Here is a 19,091-nt window from a genome sequence, read left to right on the forward strand (position 1 = left end):
TTCCCTTCTGCTGTGTGAACTTAGCTGTGCCTGAACCTGGGAGACAGACTGGGGAGGGACATGAGGACAGGGCTGCCTTTATTTTTCTATAATTCAGCAAATACGTGGCTTTGTGGGGTACCATCTTGTCTTGGTAAATGATTGGCTGAATGTTCATTAACAACCTGAGATATGCAGATTATACAACCTTGTTTGCCAGTAGTAATCCTGGCATGGTAATGCATCTGGCAGAATCCTCACTTCCTCTGGCTCTGTCTTCCATGTGACTTTCCACCAGCATCTGCCTTGGCTCTCCCCTTCTGTGACCTTGTGATTCAATCAGGGTCTTTTCTGTGTGCTCCCAAACACAGCTGCAGATGCCTTCCAAGGCTCCTGTTCCAAAGAACCAGGGACTGTGGCCAGAGCTTGCCCCAAACTTGGTGCTTACTACAGTGGAGAGATGGGCATCTTCTGCAACTTCTTGAAAATAATCCTTCCCAAGGGTATTTCTGTCCTTTTACTATAGTTATGAGACATGTCTCTCCTGGAACAAAGTTTACTTTGCTCAATTTTGGTGACAAAGAGAGGCCTTAATCCCAACAGGATCAGAGTCAAGAAGAGCCTCAGGAGACATGACATGTAACTTGGCAACTGGTGGGGTTCTGTGTGGTTGGGTAATGGACATTAGGGGAAAGTGGATGAAGTGTGGACTTCAGTTAGTAATCATGTATCAATATCGGTCCATTTATTGTGACAAATGTACCATTGTACTGTAAGATCTTTAAAGCAGGGGAACTTGGTTTGGGAGGTATGTGTACCATCTGCTCAACTTTTCTACCAATCTAAGAGTTCTTATGTGGAAATCCAAAATCCTACTAAACCCATTGCTGTTGGAAAGAGTCGAACTTACAATGACTTTAAAAACGGAACTTCTCTGTATGGTTTCAGAGGCTTTATATGGCTTTACAGACTCAGAATACCCCATCTTCCTCCCTGTAAGCAGCTTCTGTGTTTGAACTTCTGACCTTGATAGTTAGTGCCCAGTGCTTAACTCACTGTGCCCTCAGGGCTTTAAAAACCAAAGTGTTTAAGCAGAAATCCATCTTTCCACAAGGGTTGGTTTCACACAGGCTCTTATCTAAATTGTCATGGCAAGGATATCCCCTGAAGACCTGTCAGATTGGTTGGCAGTCCCCAGTCACATTGAGAACTCTGACCATTGAACTGAGTCAGCCTCGGACTGTGCCCCGTGGGGCCTACTACGTCCAGGTGGAGTAATTACTCTCATGGGCAGCTCTCCAGATGAGGTGTCTGCTGGAGGCCATGGCCACTGTTTAAAGGCCCATAACAAAACACAGGAGCAACCGAGCAGCAAGTATGGGCCTTTAGACACAGGTCACATCTCACTTTCCCTCCTGAGTAAGATGTTATGTATTTTCCATGTATATGTGGCATCATGTTCAGACAAAAATTATTGGATGTATTCCTGGTATTAGTAGTGAACAGCAGTATTAGTGGCAGTAGCCATCTGTCTATCTCTCTATCCCTCGTCTTTTGGATTCTGTCCTAAATTTGCTCTTGATGTGTTTGAAGACGCTTTTTGTTTTTGTTCTGACCTATTTTATTGTGGAAACAAATCCCCTAAATGTACTTTGTTCATGTCTTTTGCTATTTCAGTTTGAAACTAAAGTGTCGGGACCTGCCACACATCTGCTGGTTGTGCTGACTAATCTGTGCAGTTCATCTTCTGGTAAGATGGGAACCAAACCGGGTGCCTAACCTCCAAAGTATGTTGTAGTCTCTAATGTGGGATAGAAGTCACTGACTAAGCAGTGACCTGCCACCAAGTCTTCTGTGAATCTTGTGCAGGAGGTGAGATGGTTGGAATGGCCAAGTCTCTGGTGGACATGAATGTGGATCTGCATGTAGATGGATTTCAGTTTTAGGGAGTTGAGACCAGTGAAGAGTGTGTGGGCATCACTGCTACATGTATAGGATGTTGGTGGATGCTTGGGGGTCACATGGCATGTGGCCACTGAATGGGGTATGGCAGGGACCCTCTTAGACAGAGTCCTTGGGTGAACCTCAGCTTGATCCTCAAGGTTCTCTAGTTCTGCTGACCTGAGAGTGCTGTGCTGTTCCTGGTCTTATGCAGGCACACAGAAGGAACTTGGGGAGTCACCATCCAGCAGTTCAAATGATCAGAATTGCCAGTACTTTCCCATTCTTAAGCTCCGTGAACACAGTAGTGAGCATATATTATTTTGTGTGTGTAATCTTCTGTCTACATTACATGTGAAGGAGGTAAGTGTTCAAAAGGTGCAAATGGTGGGGACTATGCCTCTGGGTTTCCCTCAGTCTACTCCAAATGCATCTAGACATTGGCTCTTCTTACCTCACTGGTGTTTGTAATGACCTCAGCAGAAGAACACTTGATATTGGTGAATCTGGCTTCTCTCTGAGAGTGTACATTGGGTTTCTTTGTTGATGGGGAGCTCATGGAACTGTGCTGTGGCTCAGCTTGTGCCCTTTCCCTCTGCCTGCAGCCTTACACATCCTTGCATTCCCTGAAGGAATGGGATTTCTACTAACCCAGGAGGAATGGGATAGATTTTGAACTAGGTTTGGGTTAATGATACAGGTCAGTTGCTATGGACATTCCTTTATGAGTCTGGAAATTCTTAGGTAGTAGCCTAAAGTGTGCGAGGCTGACTGGACAGTAATGCCTGTGCTGGAACCATCTGCACAGGTGAGTCTGCAGCTGACTCTGATACTCCCTCCTTGCCTGTAACTGTATTGGTCCAAGAGCGTGAAGTCATAGGTGCCCCAGCTGAAAGCAAGGTTTTTTTTTTTTTTTTCTCCTGGGATGTAGAAACAAGACACCCAGCTTGGAACTTACATTGACCAGGGTTGAGTCCTGGGCATTAAGACACAGACTAGACTTGTAGGTCTCCAGATCAGGAAGGCTATGTTCTAAGTGTAAGTTAATACAGGCTCATTCTTTCCTCACTGTGTAACTATCGGTGTGATGCTGGGGACAGACATTCTACTTATAAATGGAGAAAGCTGTGTGGAAGGGGTATCATCAGGACCATGTGGGGCTGCCTATAAGAGTCCAGGGTGAGCGGTAATTCCCTGACTACCCCAGGATATAGAGACACATTGATGCCTTAGTTGTGTGCTTTCTTGGTGAAGATGCCAACAAGTCCTGGTGGGTTGTGATGTGGGCCTTGATCAAAGACCATGATACTCATCGTTTTATGCCCCTTTGTAACCAGGGACCCAAGAGATTCATCCAGATGTCAGTAGGCAACCAAACGGTTGTAGTGGAGTTCATTCTGCAAGACTTCTCAGATGACCCACAGGTTCGGGCCCTGCTCTCGGTCCTTTTCCTCCTCCTCTACCTGATAGCCCTTGCAGGAAACAGCCTCATCATCACACTCATCACACTGAGCCCAGGTCTGCACACCCCCATGTACTTCTTCCTTGTCAACCTGGCCATTTTGGACATCATCTGCACAACCACTGTTCTTCCCAAGCTTCTGGAGAGCTTGCTGGTCCAGGTGGACACCATCTCCTATCAGGGCTGCCTGACCCAAATCTTCTTCCTGATCTGGTCCCTTGGTGCAGAGCTGTTGTTGCTCACAGCCATGGCATTTGATCGCTATGTGGCCATCTGCCAGCCACTGCGGTATGGCACCATCATGAGTTGGCCAGTGTGTGTAATGTTAGCTGTAGCTGTGTGGACATTCAGTGCCATCAACTCATCAGTGCACACAGGCCTCATTGCAAAGCTGACCTTCTGTGGCCCCAACCACATCCCCCACTTCATGTGTGAAGCCCCCTCACTGCTGCTGCTGTCTTGTAGCTCCACAAAACTAAACAATGTCATGATTATCATTGCTGATGTCTACTTTGGTGTGATCAACTTCTTTCTCACACTGGGCTCCTACGGTTACATCGTGGCCAGCATCCTCCGCATCCGCTCAGCTTCTGGCAAGCGCCGAGCCTTCTCTACCTGCTCCTCCCACCTCCTGGTTGTCACCTTGTACTACTCCACTGTCATTTACACCTACTTCCTTCCTGGCTCTGGTTCCTCAATGGAGAATGGCAAGGTGGTGACTGTGATGTACACAGCAGTCAGCCCTGCTGTGAACCCACTCATCTACACGTTGAGAAACAAGGATGTGAAAGCTGCCCTCCAGAAACTGGCCCCTGCCTCCCGGTGAGCAAAGAGTGTGGACACATGAATTATGCTAGTGTCTATTTAGTTAATTTGCAAATATGACATTGATAATGAGAAGCAAGAGGCAATGGACAAGAAGGTAACTAATGGCTAATGTGATGGATTTGCAAAAAACAAGCTTCCCCTCTGTCATCTGCTCAGTGATTTACCTGGACCTTTACTCATTCCTGATTCTGTTGTCCTGACCCTGGCTACTGTGAGTGAGGGGGTTTGTCACCCAACATCAAGGCTTTATGTAGAGGGTGTCCTGTCACCCCGTTTAGGGTGGAGTTAATGTTTGGCCATGACGCCCTCTGAACACATTACTTTGTGAACTCCAATGTGGGGAATTCTTCAAACGCTGTTGCAAAGACCTCACCTAGACCTAGTTTTTTTGGTGTTACTCTTGGAGACTAAGGAGTGGTTGCTCCTCATCATAAGAGAAAGTTATTGAACCTGGCATGTATGAGAGACAAAGACATGTGACACCCAGTCTTCACTAGCAAGACCAGCAGAATAGAGGCACAGTTCTATTTTTTAGCTCTGGTAGCGTAGTGGTTACGAATCGGGCTGCGAATCTTAAGGTCAGCGGTTCGAAACTACCAGCCGCTCCGCGGGAGAAAGATGAGGCTTTCTACTCCCGTAAAGATTTACACCCTCGGAAACCCTGTACAGGGTCGCTATGGGTCGGAACCGACTCGACGGCACTTAACAACAACAACAACAACAAAAGGTATCCTCATTCTTTACCTGGAATCTGTACCATAGCAGGAAATTGTTGTCTTTTTTTTTTTTTTTTTAACTGTATTTCTTATTTTTCTTAAAGCTTTTATTGTGAATGAGAGATAGTTTACATGGGAGAACATAAGATTTACATTCATCCTATTGTTTTTTGTTTCATTCCAATGATTACAACCCCCTCCATGCACATCAATCCACAGCACTTGCTTCCATTCCCTGTAGTGTTTTATTTTTTATTTTTGGGTGTATGCTGAAGCACTCAGGAATATATAACCCTTCAAACAATCAAAGGGCATACCCTGCAAGCCTGCCCCCAGCCACCAACACTCAGCCCCTCTCCCTCAATGAGTCTAGAGTAAGAGTTGTCTTTTGTCTTTAGTTTTACAAATTTTATTAAACATTGTTTGTATGGGTTCAGTTCTTCCTCAGTTTCCTTTCTACTATGATCATGGATCATATTGTTTCTAGCTTCTGAATGTTGATAGTCTTCATTGACTAAGTCTATCTTTTTTTCTCTCACTAATTTTATCTGTTCCCTGGCTGCATTTATTATCAATCTTTGACAGTGATGTGTAAATTTATAGCTATAGTCCAAACCTAACCCTGGACCCATTTATAAAACTGCCCAGCTAGCACTGTTTTTGTTGTCTTTAAGTTGGTTCCAACTCATGGAGAACTGGTATAGGTTTTCTGAGAATCATGCACTGGTGGGCTTGACGTGCCAATATTGAGTTTTATAGTTTAGTGCTTGTTCTACAGAACCACACTTAAATCCCAGATTTATTCTATAGTCCAGACCTTACCCTCTACAACTGATTACACTGGTCAAGAAGCTGTTGTAGATTTTTGGAAATCTTTCAGGGAGGTCATGTAGACCTTCAGTTTCCTCAATACCACCTAGTTGCAAGAGTCAGTTATTGAAAAAGTCTTGATATTCTTTCTTAGCTTCTGTATTTAGACAATCTCTAAATTCAGTTATTTAACTTGAACATCATCACATCCTTTTCTTCTTTCACTTCTAACACTTACACATGCTGATTTAGGGTTTCTGCTGGCTATCATGATGCCTTGTTACTGGTCTACCTACATCTACTGCTAATCTTGACCACCAGGATTGGTTCAGCCTTGTGTGTAGGGTTTATTTTGCAAGGTTTAAAAAGTATAGAATGTCACATTGCACATATAAGTTGTAAGAATTTACAGTGAACACCTTTGTACGCATTGTCTATTTTATTCTGTTAATTTGATACTGCATTGTTATTCATCTTTTCATCCAGTTATCCATCTTATGTTTTCTGCATTTCAAAGCATTTTTCAAGGATCATTACACTTCATAGGTATATCAGCATGCCTATAATTTATTAGAGTTCAACATTCATCCATTTTTCTTTTTTTTTACCTTTGAAGTAAACTTTTCAAACAAGGAATACGTAAATACAGGTGTACTTTGGCTTGGTTTTGACAAAAGCATACAGATGTAACTCAAACCTCTATCAAGATATAATAAATGATAATCATCCCATAAATTTCCCTCCTGTGCTTTCCTGTAATCCCTTACCTCACCTCTCAGTGGAATCACTCTTCTGATTTTTTCCACCAAATATCAGTTTCACATGATCTAGAATTTCATATAAAAATAATGAATATAAGCATTCATTAATTTGTGTCTGACTTCTCTTCTCTCCCTTTGCATGTTATTCTTGAGATTCTGTCATGTTGTATTTATCAGTTGTTCAACTCTTTGTAGCTATGATTAATATTCTGTTGCTCAAAACTGCAATGTCACATTTTACTTATCAATTTGTCTGTTTATGGACATATTTGTTGTTTTTAGCAATTGTCTACTACAAATAAAATTTCTCTAAACATTTGCATACACCACTTGTTTGTCAGTTTCTCTTTCTGTGGTGTCTAGCATGTTTCTGTGATTCTGGAAAATATGCCTCCAGTAACGTTGCCCTTGAACACTTCAAAGAGGTCTTATGTAGCAGATTTGCCTAATGTAAAATGTCATTTGATTTCTTGACTGCTGCTTCCATGCATGTTGTTTGAGATATAAGCACAATGAAATCTTTGAAAATTTCAATTTTTTTTTTCCCATTTAAAATGATGCCATTCATTGGTGCAGTTGTTAGAATATTTTTATCTTTACATTAAGGTGCAATTCATACTTAAGGCTGAGATCTTTGATCTTTAATAGTAGGTCCTTTAAGCCCTTTTCACTTTCAACAAGCAAAGTTCAACAATGCATATCACTGTTATTAATGAGTCTTCCTTCAATTCTGATACTACTTTCTTCTCCATATGATTCAGTTTTTGTTCTGCACACAGATCAAATGAGAATGGCGAAATAATACAACCTTGGCACACACCTTTCCTGATTTTGAACCCTTCAACATCCCTTGTTCTCTTAGAATGACTGCATCGTGGTCTATGTACAAGTTCCTTATCAGGACAATTTAGTGTTCTGCAATACTCATTTTTGCAATGTTATCCATAGCTTGTCATCATTCACACATTCAAAATCCTTTGTATAATCAATACAGCTCAGGTAAATATCTTTCTGTTATTGTCTGTTTTCATCCTGATCCATTTGACATCAGTAATAATATCCCTGATATCATATCCTCTTGTGAATCTGGTTTGAATTTCTGGCAGTTTCCTGTTGATGTGCTATTGAAGCCATTCTTGAGCAAAATTTTTCTTGCATGTGAAATTAATGATGTTTTTAGGAGATTACCACATTCTGCTGGATCACCTCACTTTGGAATGGGAGCACATATGGATCTCTGAATCGCTTGTCCAGGCAGCTGTTTTCCACATTTAATTGGTGTAGTTCCCAGTGTTGCATTGGTTTGTTGAAATATTTCAGTGTATTGTCAGTTAATGGTTCCTCATTTTTCACCAATGCCTTGGACTTCTTCATTTGGTACCATGTGTTGTTGATCATATGGCACTTTTTTTTTTTTTTTTTTCCCTTCTCTACCCCATGTATACATTCGGCCCCCTCTCCTAGTGGGAACATGTCTAGAACAGGTGAGGGTCGACTTTGCAGATTTGGATCAAAGCCTACTCAAATGGGGTTATTGTATATCGTTCCCCCCTTAGTCTACAATCTCCCTGGCCTACACCCTACAAGTGGCTTCCATCACTTGGAGAGCATGAGAATCCCTCTGGTTTACATTGGTTAGAAAAACACGGAAGAAACAACAAAAAATAAATAAATTACACCTTTGTCTACACAAGCTCTAGGTAGGTTTTGGCAACATGATTGTGCTCTCTTGTTTCTAAAACCGTTTATCAAATTTCAAAATCTCAATTTATAGTAGTCTCCAATTAGTGGAGTATTTTTTATTTACTAATACATCCAGGCAGCTTGGACTTCTTCGTTCAGCACTATTGGTTCTTGATCATAAGCTACTTCTTGAAATGGTTGAACACTTGCCATCTTTTTTGTACAGTGATTTTGTGTATACCTTCTTCTTTGTCCTTTAATCATTGACTAATTTGAGTCAGCATAATGTCTTCCAGGTTCATCCATGTTATGAGGTATTTCACAGTTTCATCGTTATTTTTTGGTGGTTAGTAGTATTCCATTGTGTGTACGTAGCAAAGTTTGTTTATCCTTTCTTGTGTTGCTGGACATTTAGGCTGTCTTCATCTTTTGCCTATTGTGAATAATGCTGTGACAGACATGAGTGTGCACATATCCACTTGTGTCATGGTTCTTGTTTCTTGTGGGTGTATATATCAAGTAGAGGGATTTTTGGCCCATAATGCATTACTGTTTCCATCATTGTGAGGAATTGCTGTACTGTTTTCCACTGTGGTTGAATCATTTATGGTCACACAAGTGATGTAGGAATGCCCCAGTCTTTCCACATCTTTGCCTGCATTTTCTGTTTTTATTTTATTTGTTTGTTAACTTTGCTATTCAATCTGATGTGAGAGCAAATCTCATTATTATTTTGATTTACATGTCTATAATGGACCAGTAATCTCTCTACTTGGTATATACTCCCAAGAAACAAGAGCCATGTCTCTAATGGATAGTGGGAGTCCTGGTGTGGTGTTGTAGGTTATTAAATCAGCCTTCAAAGTCATTTGAACTGCAAGGTTCGTGGTTCAAATTCACTAGCTATTCCTTGAAAACCCAATACAGGGTTGCTATGGGTCGGAATCGACTTGATGGCACTTAACAACAACATCAACAATGGATAGTGACCCTGAGCATTTCCTCATGTTTGATGGTCACGTGAGTGTCTTTTACTGTGAAGTGTCTGTGCATGTTTTGTGCCTATTTTAAACTGACTTGTCTTTTTCTTGTGTTGTGGTTTTATATGAAATATAGAGATTAGTTCTTTACCTGATATGTCATTGCAAATTTTTATTTCTAATCTGTGGACTATCTTTTTATCTATGTGGTGAAATATTTGATACATATAATTGTCTAATTATTAGGAGTTCCCAGTCATCTATTTTGTCTTCTTCTATTTGTACGTTTTTACTTATGCTTGATAGTATATTTGTGCCATGTATCAGAGCCCCTAAATTTGTTGCTAGGACAGGATTCAGGTAGGATTTTTGGTCTCCTGTCAACTACGTATGCAGAAGGCTTTTTCCTTCTGGGTCTGAACTTCAGAAATTACTGAGTCAGCCAGGAGAAATAAACCACCCCCCAAACAAAAACAAAACCCACAAACACCAAAACATAACTTTCAAAACAAGATGGGAAGGAAAAAGAATTCTATAGGGTAATCCCAGAATGGCCATTGGACTTCAAGTGTGGCCCCATGACACAGTTGCTAGAGCCATGGGGATGAGTATGTGAGTTCTGGGACTTGCCAAAGTGTTGCAAGGATTGATAAGACACCTACAGGGAATTGGGGTCTGCGAGTCTCAGACAAACACTAGGGGCTAGTTTTCTCAGTAGCCTGGTCCTTCCCATATACTGTGTAAGGAACTACTGAACTGGGTGCCTGAAGGTTGAAAGATGCATTTGTAGAGAGAGGCATGGGTAGTGCAGACAGTACCTCTGAGGCTATGTCCACCCTCCTTCAAACATCAGGTTGTGCCAAAGAAACCCTGGTTTGTTGCCCAGGCAATGTGAAAGGGTAGCTCCTACCCATTCAGTGGGTACAACCCTCCTGTAATCAGGGAAGGCAGATTGGGATTCCAGGGATTGGTGGGAGGAAATAGAAGTTCCCCACCTAGAAATAGGATCAGTCTTAGTTACCAAGGTTAAGAAGAGCAACCCCATCAAGCTGGTGAGGATCCCACCGATTTGCTGGCCCCTGAGCAATGGCAGCACATCACTATATAGAACCACACTGTTTCTGAGATTATGTAATTCGATTAGATGATGGTGAGGGAGTCTGTTATGACTTGTTCCCCTTTCCTGTAGAAATGGGGTGGAGGGCATCTTTCTCTCTGGCCTTAAATTGTCTAAGTTTGCCTCTGTAACCACCTACCCACACTGAGAAATTGTTGTATGCTTCAGTGAGTGAGGCCCAGGAAGTATCTTTGCGTTAGGATTAGAGTTGCCTCTAACGTTGGCTGGCTGAATGAGGGAGACATCCAGACCTTTCCTATGTCCTAGACAGCTTTGGAGGAACTGCAGGAAGTGATTAATGAGCTGGGAATTACACACACTGTATATGCAGAACATTATCTTGGCTCTGAAAATGAGCTGCTCACAGCTGGCAGAAAGATGCAAGTTTACAAATAACTTCTAACCAACGATCAGGAGCATCGGTGTCTGTATTAAGCACTATGGTCGTACATCCAGTGTCCAAGGCTGCACAGACTGTAGCTGACCTGGGGGAGACAGTGAAGCTTTACAGACTGAATGCTAGGTCTTAGAGAATGCAAGGGGGATTGGAGAAGAGTAAGTAAAATAGAAAACATAGAGAGCAGGATATGGGTCACCAGGAAGCAATTGTGGGTAGACTTGTGCTACTGACCCTTCCTGAGATGAAATTCACTGGCAGCCAAATGAGGTGCTGCTGAAGCTGTGGCAGTAGCTCTGCCCTGAGCAACAGTTTGTTGAAGGAAAAGATCCTCAAGGGCCTGCCGCTCCTAGTGTGCCCCTGGTATGTGCAATGCCTACCCTCCTGACAAGGGGTTGGGTCAAGTCCATGTGGGCCCTGGATTGGAGACTATTGGGGGACCAGAAGCCACATGTAGAGCTATCCATCCATTGGTCTCCCCAAAACCAACAGACTGTGTCAGCTTTATTAGACCCTGGGGGTGAGTACACCTTAATTCATGAGTTGGTGGCTTAGGACCTAGAAATGTGGGACAAGCTCCCATGTATCCACCTATTTCGTGATATTGATGATGTCATGTTCACCTGTGATTCTCTGCTTTTGTATCAACAAGTAGCACCACAGCTAGTTTCAAACCTGAGTTCCAGAGGGTGGGTCATCATTGATGCCAAACTGCAGGGCCCTGGATCATCTGTCAAATTCTTGGGTGTTGTATGGTTGGGTAAGACAACGTTGGTTCCTAAGGCTCTAACTGACAAAGTGGAAGTATACCCATTCCAGGAATATATGAAGGAGATGCCAACATTTCTGGTGATGCCGTGTCCTTTTATTCTAGTCGGTGTCCAGCACTGACTCTGCACCCCCTCTTATTGTTGTTGTTGCTATGTGTCCTCGAGTCTGTACCGACTCATAGTGACCTTATGCACAGCAGAACGAAACTGCCCAATCCTGGGCCGACCTCACTACTGTTGCCACACTTGAGTCCATCTATGCTGCCAATTGGCCAATCCATCTCGTTGGGAGTCTTCCTCTTTTTTTCTGACCCTCCACCCTACCAAACATGATATCCTTCTCCAGCGACTGGTCTCTCTATTAAATAAAGGAAGAATTTGGGACTGGACTCTCAAGCTGGAACATTCCTTTAATGAGAATGAAGTGTCAGCAAAGCAGGTGCTGGCTGTTGAGGCCATATCTGTGTGCATTTGATGTCACCAGCTACCCAGAAGGGTATGATTGGGGCCTGTGAAAAGTGCATCAGCATCGATACATTGCCTTAGGATTTTGGTCTCAACTATGGAAAGCTACAGACACCCAATATAGTCCTTTAGAAAAATCAACTGTGTGCTGTGTATAACGTACAGCTTGTAGACGATGTCTCACAAAGGGCCATTGTAACTGTATGAATGCACTACCTCATACAGGGGTAGGTCAAGGACTTTTCTAAATCCCAGTTGGGAATGGCTCAGTACAGTACATTGGCCAAAAGGCATGCATATATATTTTTTTTAATTAAATGTTTTTATTTTGCATTGAGTGAAAGTTTACAGGGCACATCATCAGCTTCACATTCAACCATTCATATAGCTTGTTTCATTACATTGATTATTATCCCCGCTATATATCATCAGTTTACAGTGTTTCTCTCTATCCTCTTTAGCTTTTTTTTTTTTTTTTTTTTTGATGGGGGGGGACTTGGCTTATTGGAATTTACAGTCTCGGCTTTTAGGGGAGGTTTTTACATTTGTCTGTGGATATCCAGGGCAAGGCATGCATATTTTTAACAGAGAAGTTGAGCGTTTACTTACATCAGATTCTTGGACCAGTTACCTATGTCAGTATTGGAAAGCATGAGCCTTCCATAATAGAAGCACCTCCACATGACAGTCACATATGAGAAGGCATTGGACATATTCCTGAGGAAGTCTGGTACACAGATGGCTCTGGTAAAGGTAACCCCTCATGGTGGACTGAAGTAGTTATACAAGCAGCCATGGAAGATATCTGGATAGGCTAGGACACATGGCAGAATAGCCAGTGGGCTGAGTTGAGGTCTGATTGGATTTACAGATGCACAAGCACAGCTCCATAGTTCTGTGCACAGAAAGCTGGGCAGTGTATAAAGAGCTGACATTATTGATAAATCAGTGGCAAGAACAAGAATGGCTAATGAACCAACAAACTCTCTGGAGAATGGACCTTTGGAAGGACATTTGGGTTCTCACAAAGGACATAGACAGTGTTGTTTTTCATATGTTGTCCTTTTTCTTCTCTGGGGATTACTCAATCTGATGAACTGGCCTGACTGAATGTGCTCAAGCAAGTGTCGATAGAACAAGTGGCTTAGTAGGTGTTGGTGACCGCAAGCATTGAGATGCTGAGGCCCTGTGTCATGGATGAAAATCCAACATGAAGGCCTTCCTCAAGATTGCGAGACATCCTGAGGGCCAAAGGAAGTGATCTCCTGACGTCCCGGGTTCATTGTTTTTTGCATACTCACTGGTGGGCTACCTCTGTATAATTTTCGTTGGTCTTATTATTCATTCTATGCTTCTAACTCCAGTAATTGTAGCTTCTGAGAAAATGGTTTCTTATGTGCCTCTCTTAATGTCTCCACTGTGTTGGCAGTGCATAAGGTCCTCGGAACAAATCTCTCTGAGAAACAAGCTCTGGCCACCTGGCAATCATGTCAAAACTGTTCTTTATCAAGTTATTCAGTTATGTTTGATATTAACTTAATACATGAGCTCTTGATATCCATGTACAATATTAAAACCAAAACCCCTTCTAAAGCTGAGGCAGTAAAAGTTCCAAAAGCAGGTTTGCTTGGATTACGCAGGGAGGCTCGAGAGAGAAACTGCCCAGGGTATTCACTCAAGGTAGATTGGTAAATTCTGGGAGTATTGTTTAAAGAATAATAGTGGCATCCCCCTCAAACTGTCCCCAGGTGTAAACCGATTAACCTAGATGTTCTTCCTCCTGAAAGCTTAAGCCAGGTAGCTGAAACAGCTTGACTCCCTTCAGACCTTTTAAATCGTTTTCACCTTTACCCATTAGGGATTAAGTGCTATAGGTATGTTAATTAGCCGTGAGAAACCTCACGTTACTGCCTTAGGTGATTTAAGCCTAAAAAGTAATTTATAACAGTTTGCTTGAATTTTTGGAAAATTAAGAATGTTAGAACATTAAGACAATCTGCAATGTATATTTTAGAATTTGTTCCTGTAAATTATTGTGTCCTGTTTTGAATGATTAATCACATTTCATTTCTGTACCCTGTCTTATCTGAATAATCACCTTCTTCCTTTGTGCAAAATCCCTCCCTGAAAAAATAAAAGTTGAATGCTGCATGCATTTACTGCCTGCAGTGCCATGCTGCCTGCAATGCAGGGTCTTCCTGCCAGTTTTGCATCCACTCTGGTCTCGGAGTGTCTTCTTTTTTCTCTCATTGCGTCTTTGTGTATATTCTTTCTCTATTTCTTTCACCGCCAGATCTCCCTACTTAGTGAACCAAACTTCCCTGTTGAGGCAGGTCCCAGACAAGTAGGCACATCAAAAAGTGGGCAAAGGTCCAGGAGTGGGCAGAGGGTTTGAGCATTGTCTGGCATTTCCATCTGCCATACAACCCAACTGTGGCTAGGCTGGTGGAATGAATGAGTGGTATCATGAAACAAACTGTATGGCATGACACATACTTGTTACAACATTGGACCTGATGCCTACAAGAAGCTCTGTGATGCATCAAAAAATAACAACAGACTTGGTCCAGTGCCTACCAGTTACTGACACAGAGGCCGCAGAAGGCCATGAGTCTCCAAACTTCTACCGAAAGTGACTGTCCCTTGCTGGTGCCTGGTGACTCGTATAATCTTCTCCTACCAGTGCCTCAGGACCAAGGTGATGAGAGCACCATTGTCCTGCTTCCCTGGAAATGGCATATTGACTCCTGATGGTGTTCCTTTTTTTGTGTGTGTGTGGTCCTTTGGAATAAGGCTAGATGTAGGTGTAGAAGTCTTACTTTGGTTCCATCCTATGCCACCAGAAATCTTTCATTTATGTTGATACCTCTTACCTCTTTGTCCTTTCCTCCTTAGTGTCTACAGTGATGTCTTTGCCATTTGGGCCACAGTGATTGCTGATGGAAGGAACCAATGAGACTGATGGGTATGTGGAGAGCTCCTCCCTTTCTCTGTCATTGGTCAGTGGCCTGTGCATTGAAATCCGGGCAGTGTATAGAGGACTGGCATTACAGAGAGCACAGTGGGAAGAACAAGAGTGGCGAATGAACCATCATTATATGTTCTCTTCATTTGTTTCATTGCTAGGAAGGAATGGCGCTCTGGAAGGACACTTGGGCTCTCACACAGGACATAGATAGTGTTGTTTTTCATATGTTGGCACTTTGACTCCACCAGAGAATGCTCAAGCTAATGAACTGGCCTGGGTTCATGCCATACAGCAAGTGCCACTATGACAACTGGATACTTGGTTACATCCAAAAATGTTCACAAGGTACAGGAGTGGGCAGATGATTTGAGCATTTTTTTCATTTCCATGTCTCATTCAACCCAACTGTGGCTAGGCTGGTAGAATGAATGAATGGTATTATGTAACACACTGTACAGCATGATACACTCTTGTTACAATGTTGGGCCCGATGCCTACCAGAAGTTCTGTGATACATCAACAAATATCAACAGCCTCAGTACAGTGCCTACCAGTTACTGACTTAGAGACCACAGAAGGCCATGAGACTCCAAAAATCCTCCAAAGTGACTGACCATTTCTGATGCCTGGAGACTCTCATATTCTTCTCTTTCCATTGCTCAGGACCGAGAGAGAGAGAGAGAGAGAGAGAGAGAGAGAGAGAGAGAGTCCATTGTCCGTCTTCCCTGGACATGGCAAAGTGGCTCCCAACATTTTTTGTTGTTTTTGTTTTTTAGGGAGCTTACAGGGATAGGCTTAGATGTAGATGTAAACATGTCACTTTGGTTCCATCCTCTGTCACCAAAAAAATCTTGCATTTATGTTGGTATCTGTCACCTCTTTGTCCTTTAGTCCTTAGTGTCTACAATAATGTCTTTGCCATCTGGGACACAGTGTTTGCTGATGGAAGGAATAAATCAGATTGATGGGTATGTGGAGAGGCCCTCCCCTCCTCTGTTATTGGTCTGTCATGGAAAATCATCCCTGCAGTTCATGGAGTCCAGAAGAAAACTTCTTTAGTGGATGGAGCTGGACCAGATGCAGTTTATGAATGAAGCCATCCCATACATGTTGCCAGGTGGACACTGTCTGTGGGACTCTCATAGTTGTGGACCTTGTGTTCAGTGCATCACGCCTTGCAAGTTAGGATATCAGGGGTGGAGTCAGACACTGGGATGTGCAGAGGGTTATGTTCTCAGAGAATTCCTGCTGTTGTGTGAGCTTAGCTGTACCTGAGCCTGGGAGACAAACTGGGAAGGGACATGAGGAGATGGCAGCCTTTATTTTCCTATATTTCAGCAAATACCTGGCTTTGTGTGGTACCATCTTCTCTTGGCAAATGATTGGCTTAATGCTCATTAACAACCTGAGATGTGCAGATGATACAACTTGTTTGCCAGTATAGTCCTGGTTGGTATTGTGTCTGGCAGAATCGCCACTTCCTCTGCCTCTGTCTTCCATGTAACTCTCCACTAGCATCTGCCTTAGATTCCCTTTTATTGACTCTGTGAGTCATTCAGGGTCTTTTCTGCATGCTTCCAAACACAGCTGCAGATGCTTTCCAAGGCAGATGCTTTCCTGATGCTGTTCCTGAGCATGCCCCAATCTTGGTGCTTCCTACAGTGGAGAGAGAGACATCTTCTACAACTCCTTAAAAACAATCCTTCCCAAGTCTGCTTCACTACCTTTTACTATAGTTGTGAGGTATATCTCTCCTGGAACTAAGTCTGTTTGCTCATTTTTGGTAGAGCTCATGGGGGAACAGAGAGACCTTAATCCCATCAGGGTCAGAGTGAAGAAGAGCCTCAGGAGACATGAAACTGGGTCACTGGTGGGGTTCTGTGTGGGTAGGAAAAGGACATTATGGGAAAGTGGATGAAGTATGAACTTCAGTTAGTAATCATGTATTAATATTGGTCCATTTATTGTGATAAATGTACCATCCTACTAAGATCTTTAAAGCAGGGGAACTTGGGTTGGGGGGTATATGTACCATCTGTTCAACTTTTCTACCAATGTAAGAGTCCTGATGTAGAAATCTAAAAGCCGACTAAACTCATTGCTGTGAGCAAGATTCCAACTTATAATGTGGCTTTAAAAGAAAAAGTAGAACTGTTCCATAGGGTTTCTGAGGCTTTATGTCTTTACAGACTCAGAATACCCCATCTTTCTCCCTGTAAGCAGCTTCTGTGTTTGAACCTCTGACCTTGAAAATTAGTGCTAAGTACTTAACCCACTGTGTCCCCAGGGCTTTAAAAACTAAAGTGTTTAAGCAGAAATCCATCTTTCCACAAGGGTTGGTTTCACACAGGCTCTTATCTAAGTTGTCATGGCAAGGATATCCCCTAAAGACCTGTCAGATTGGTTGCCAGTTCCCAGTTACATTCAGAACACTGACTATTGAACTGAGTCAGCCTCGGACTGTGCCCCGTGGGGCCTACTACATCCAGGTGGAGCAATTACTTTCATGGGCAGCTCTCCAGATAAGGTGTCTGCTAAAGGCCCATAGCAAAACACAGGAGCCACTGAGCAGCAAGTATGGGCCTTTAGACACAGGTCACATCTTACTTTCCCTCCTGAGTAAGATGTTATGTATTTTCTATGTACATGTGGCAGCATGTTCAGACAAAAATTATTGGATGTATTGCTGGTATTAGTAGTGAACAGTAATAATAGTGGTAGTAGCCATCTGTCTATCCCTGGTCTTTTGGATTATCTGTCCTAAATTTGCTCTTGATGTGTTTGAAGACACTTTTGTTTTTACTCTGACCTGCAAGTTCAGTGGGTCAAGTTCACCAGCTACTCCTTGGAAACCCTATACAGGGTTGCTATGGGTCAGAACTGACTCGACAGCACATCACCACCACAACAACACTTTATTGTGTGAAAAAAATCCCTTAAATGTGCTTTGCTCATGTTTTTTGCTATTTCTGTTTGAAACTGTAGTGTCGGGACCTGCCGCACATCTGCTGGTTGTGCTGACTGATCTGTGCAGTTCATCTCCTGGTAAGAGGGAACCAAGCAGGGTGCCTAATATACAAAGTAGGTTGCAGTCTCTAATGTGGGAGGGAAGTCACTGACTCAGCAGAGCCCAGCCACCAAGTCTTGGTGAATCTGGTGCTAGGAGGTGAGATGGTTGGAGTGGCCGAATCTCTGGTGGACATGACATGAAGGTGGATCTGCAGCTAGGAGGATCTCAGTTTTAGGGAGTCAAGACCAGTGAAGAGTGTGTGGGCATTACTGCTACATGTATACGATGTTGGTGGATGCTTGGGGGTCACATGGCATGTGGCCACTGGATGGGGTATGGCAGGGACCCTCTTAGACAGAGTCCTTGGGTGAACCTCAGCTTGCTCCTCAAGGTTCTCTAGTTCTGCTGACCTGAGAGGGCTGTGCTGCCCCTGGTCTTGTGCAGGCACACAGAAGGACCTTGGGGACTCACCATCCAGCAGTTGAAATGGTCAGAATTGCCAGAACTTTCCCATTTGTAAGCTCCGTGAACACAGTAGTGAGCATATATTACTTTGTGTGTGTAATCTTCTGTCTACATTACATGTGAAGAGGTAAGTGTTCAAAAGGTGCAAAATGGTGGGGACTATGCCTCTGGGTTACCCTTAGTCCACACCAAATACATCTAGACATTGGGTCTCCTTACCTCACTAGTGTTTGAAATGACCTCAGCAGAGGAATACTTGATATTGGTGAATATGGCTTCTCTCTGACAGTGTACATTGAGTTTCTGCATTGGTGGGGAGCTCATGGAACTGTGCTGTGGCTCAGCTTGTGCCCATTCCTACTGCCTCAGCCCTACACATCTTGTGCTCCCTGAAGGAATGGGATTTCTACTAGCCCAGTATAAATGGGATAGATTTTGAACTAGGGTTGGGGTGCCTGCCTACGGATTAGTTGCTACGTATATTCCCTTATGGAGCTTCTGGAAATTCTTGAGTAGCAGCCTAAAGTGTGTGAGGCTGGCTGGACAGTAATGCCTGAGCCTGAAACATCTGCACAGGTGAGTCTGCAGCTGACTCTTCCTTGCCTTGTTGCTGTGTTGGCCCAGGATTGGGAAGTCCTATGTGCCCTATCTGCAGCTAAGGCTCTTCTTCCTGTGATTCAGAGACAAGACACCCAGCTTGGAACTTACATTGACCAGGGTTGAGTCCTGGGCATTAAGA

General features: G+C 43.1%; 1 protein-coding gene across 1 annotated transcript in view; it reads left to right on the forward strand.

Annotated features, from left to right (window-relative positions):
- The first annotated feature begins 3,278 nt into the window (after positions 1-3,278).
- Positions 3,279-19,091, forward strand: part of LOC102834702 (olfactory receptor 13A1-like) — a 17,165-nt gene continuing 1,352 nt past the window's right edge. The window contains exon 1 of the mRNA XM_006867504.1: positions 3,279-4,204. Coding sequence (XP_006867566.1) covers positions 3,279-4,204 — 926 coding nt within the window. The remainder of the gene's footprint in view (positions 4,205-19,091) is intronic.

The sequence above is a fragment of the Chrysochloris asiatica genome, unplaced genomic scaffold (genome assembly GCF_000296735.1).
Source record: "Chrysochloris asiatica unplaced genomic scaffold, ChrAsi1.0 scaffold00105, whole genome shotgun sequence".
In the NCBI taxonomy this organism is placed as follows: domain Eukaryota; kingdom Metazoa; phylum Chordata; class Mammalia; order Afrosoricida; family Chrysochloridae; genus Chrysochloris; species Chrysochloris asiatica.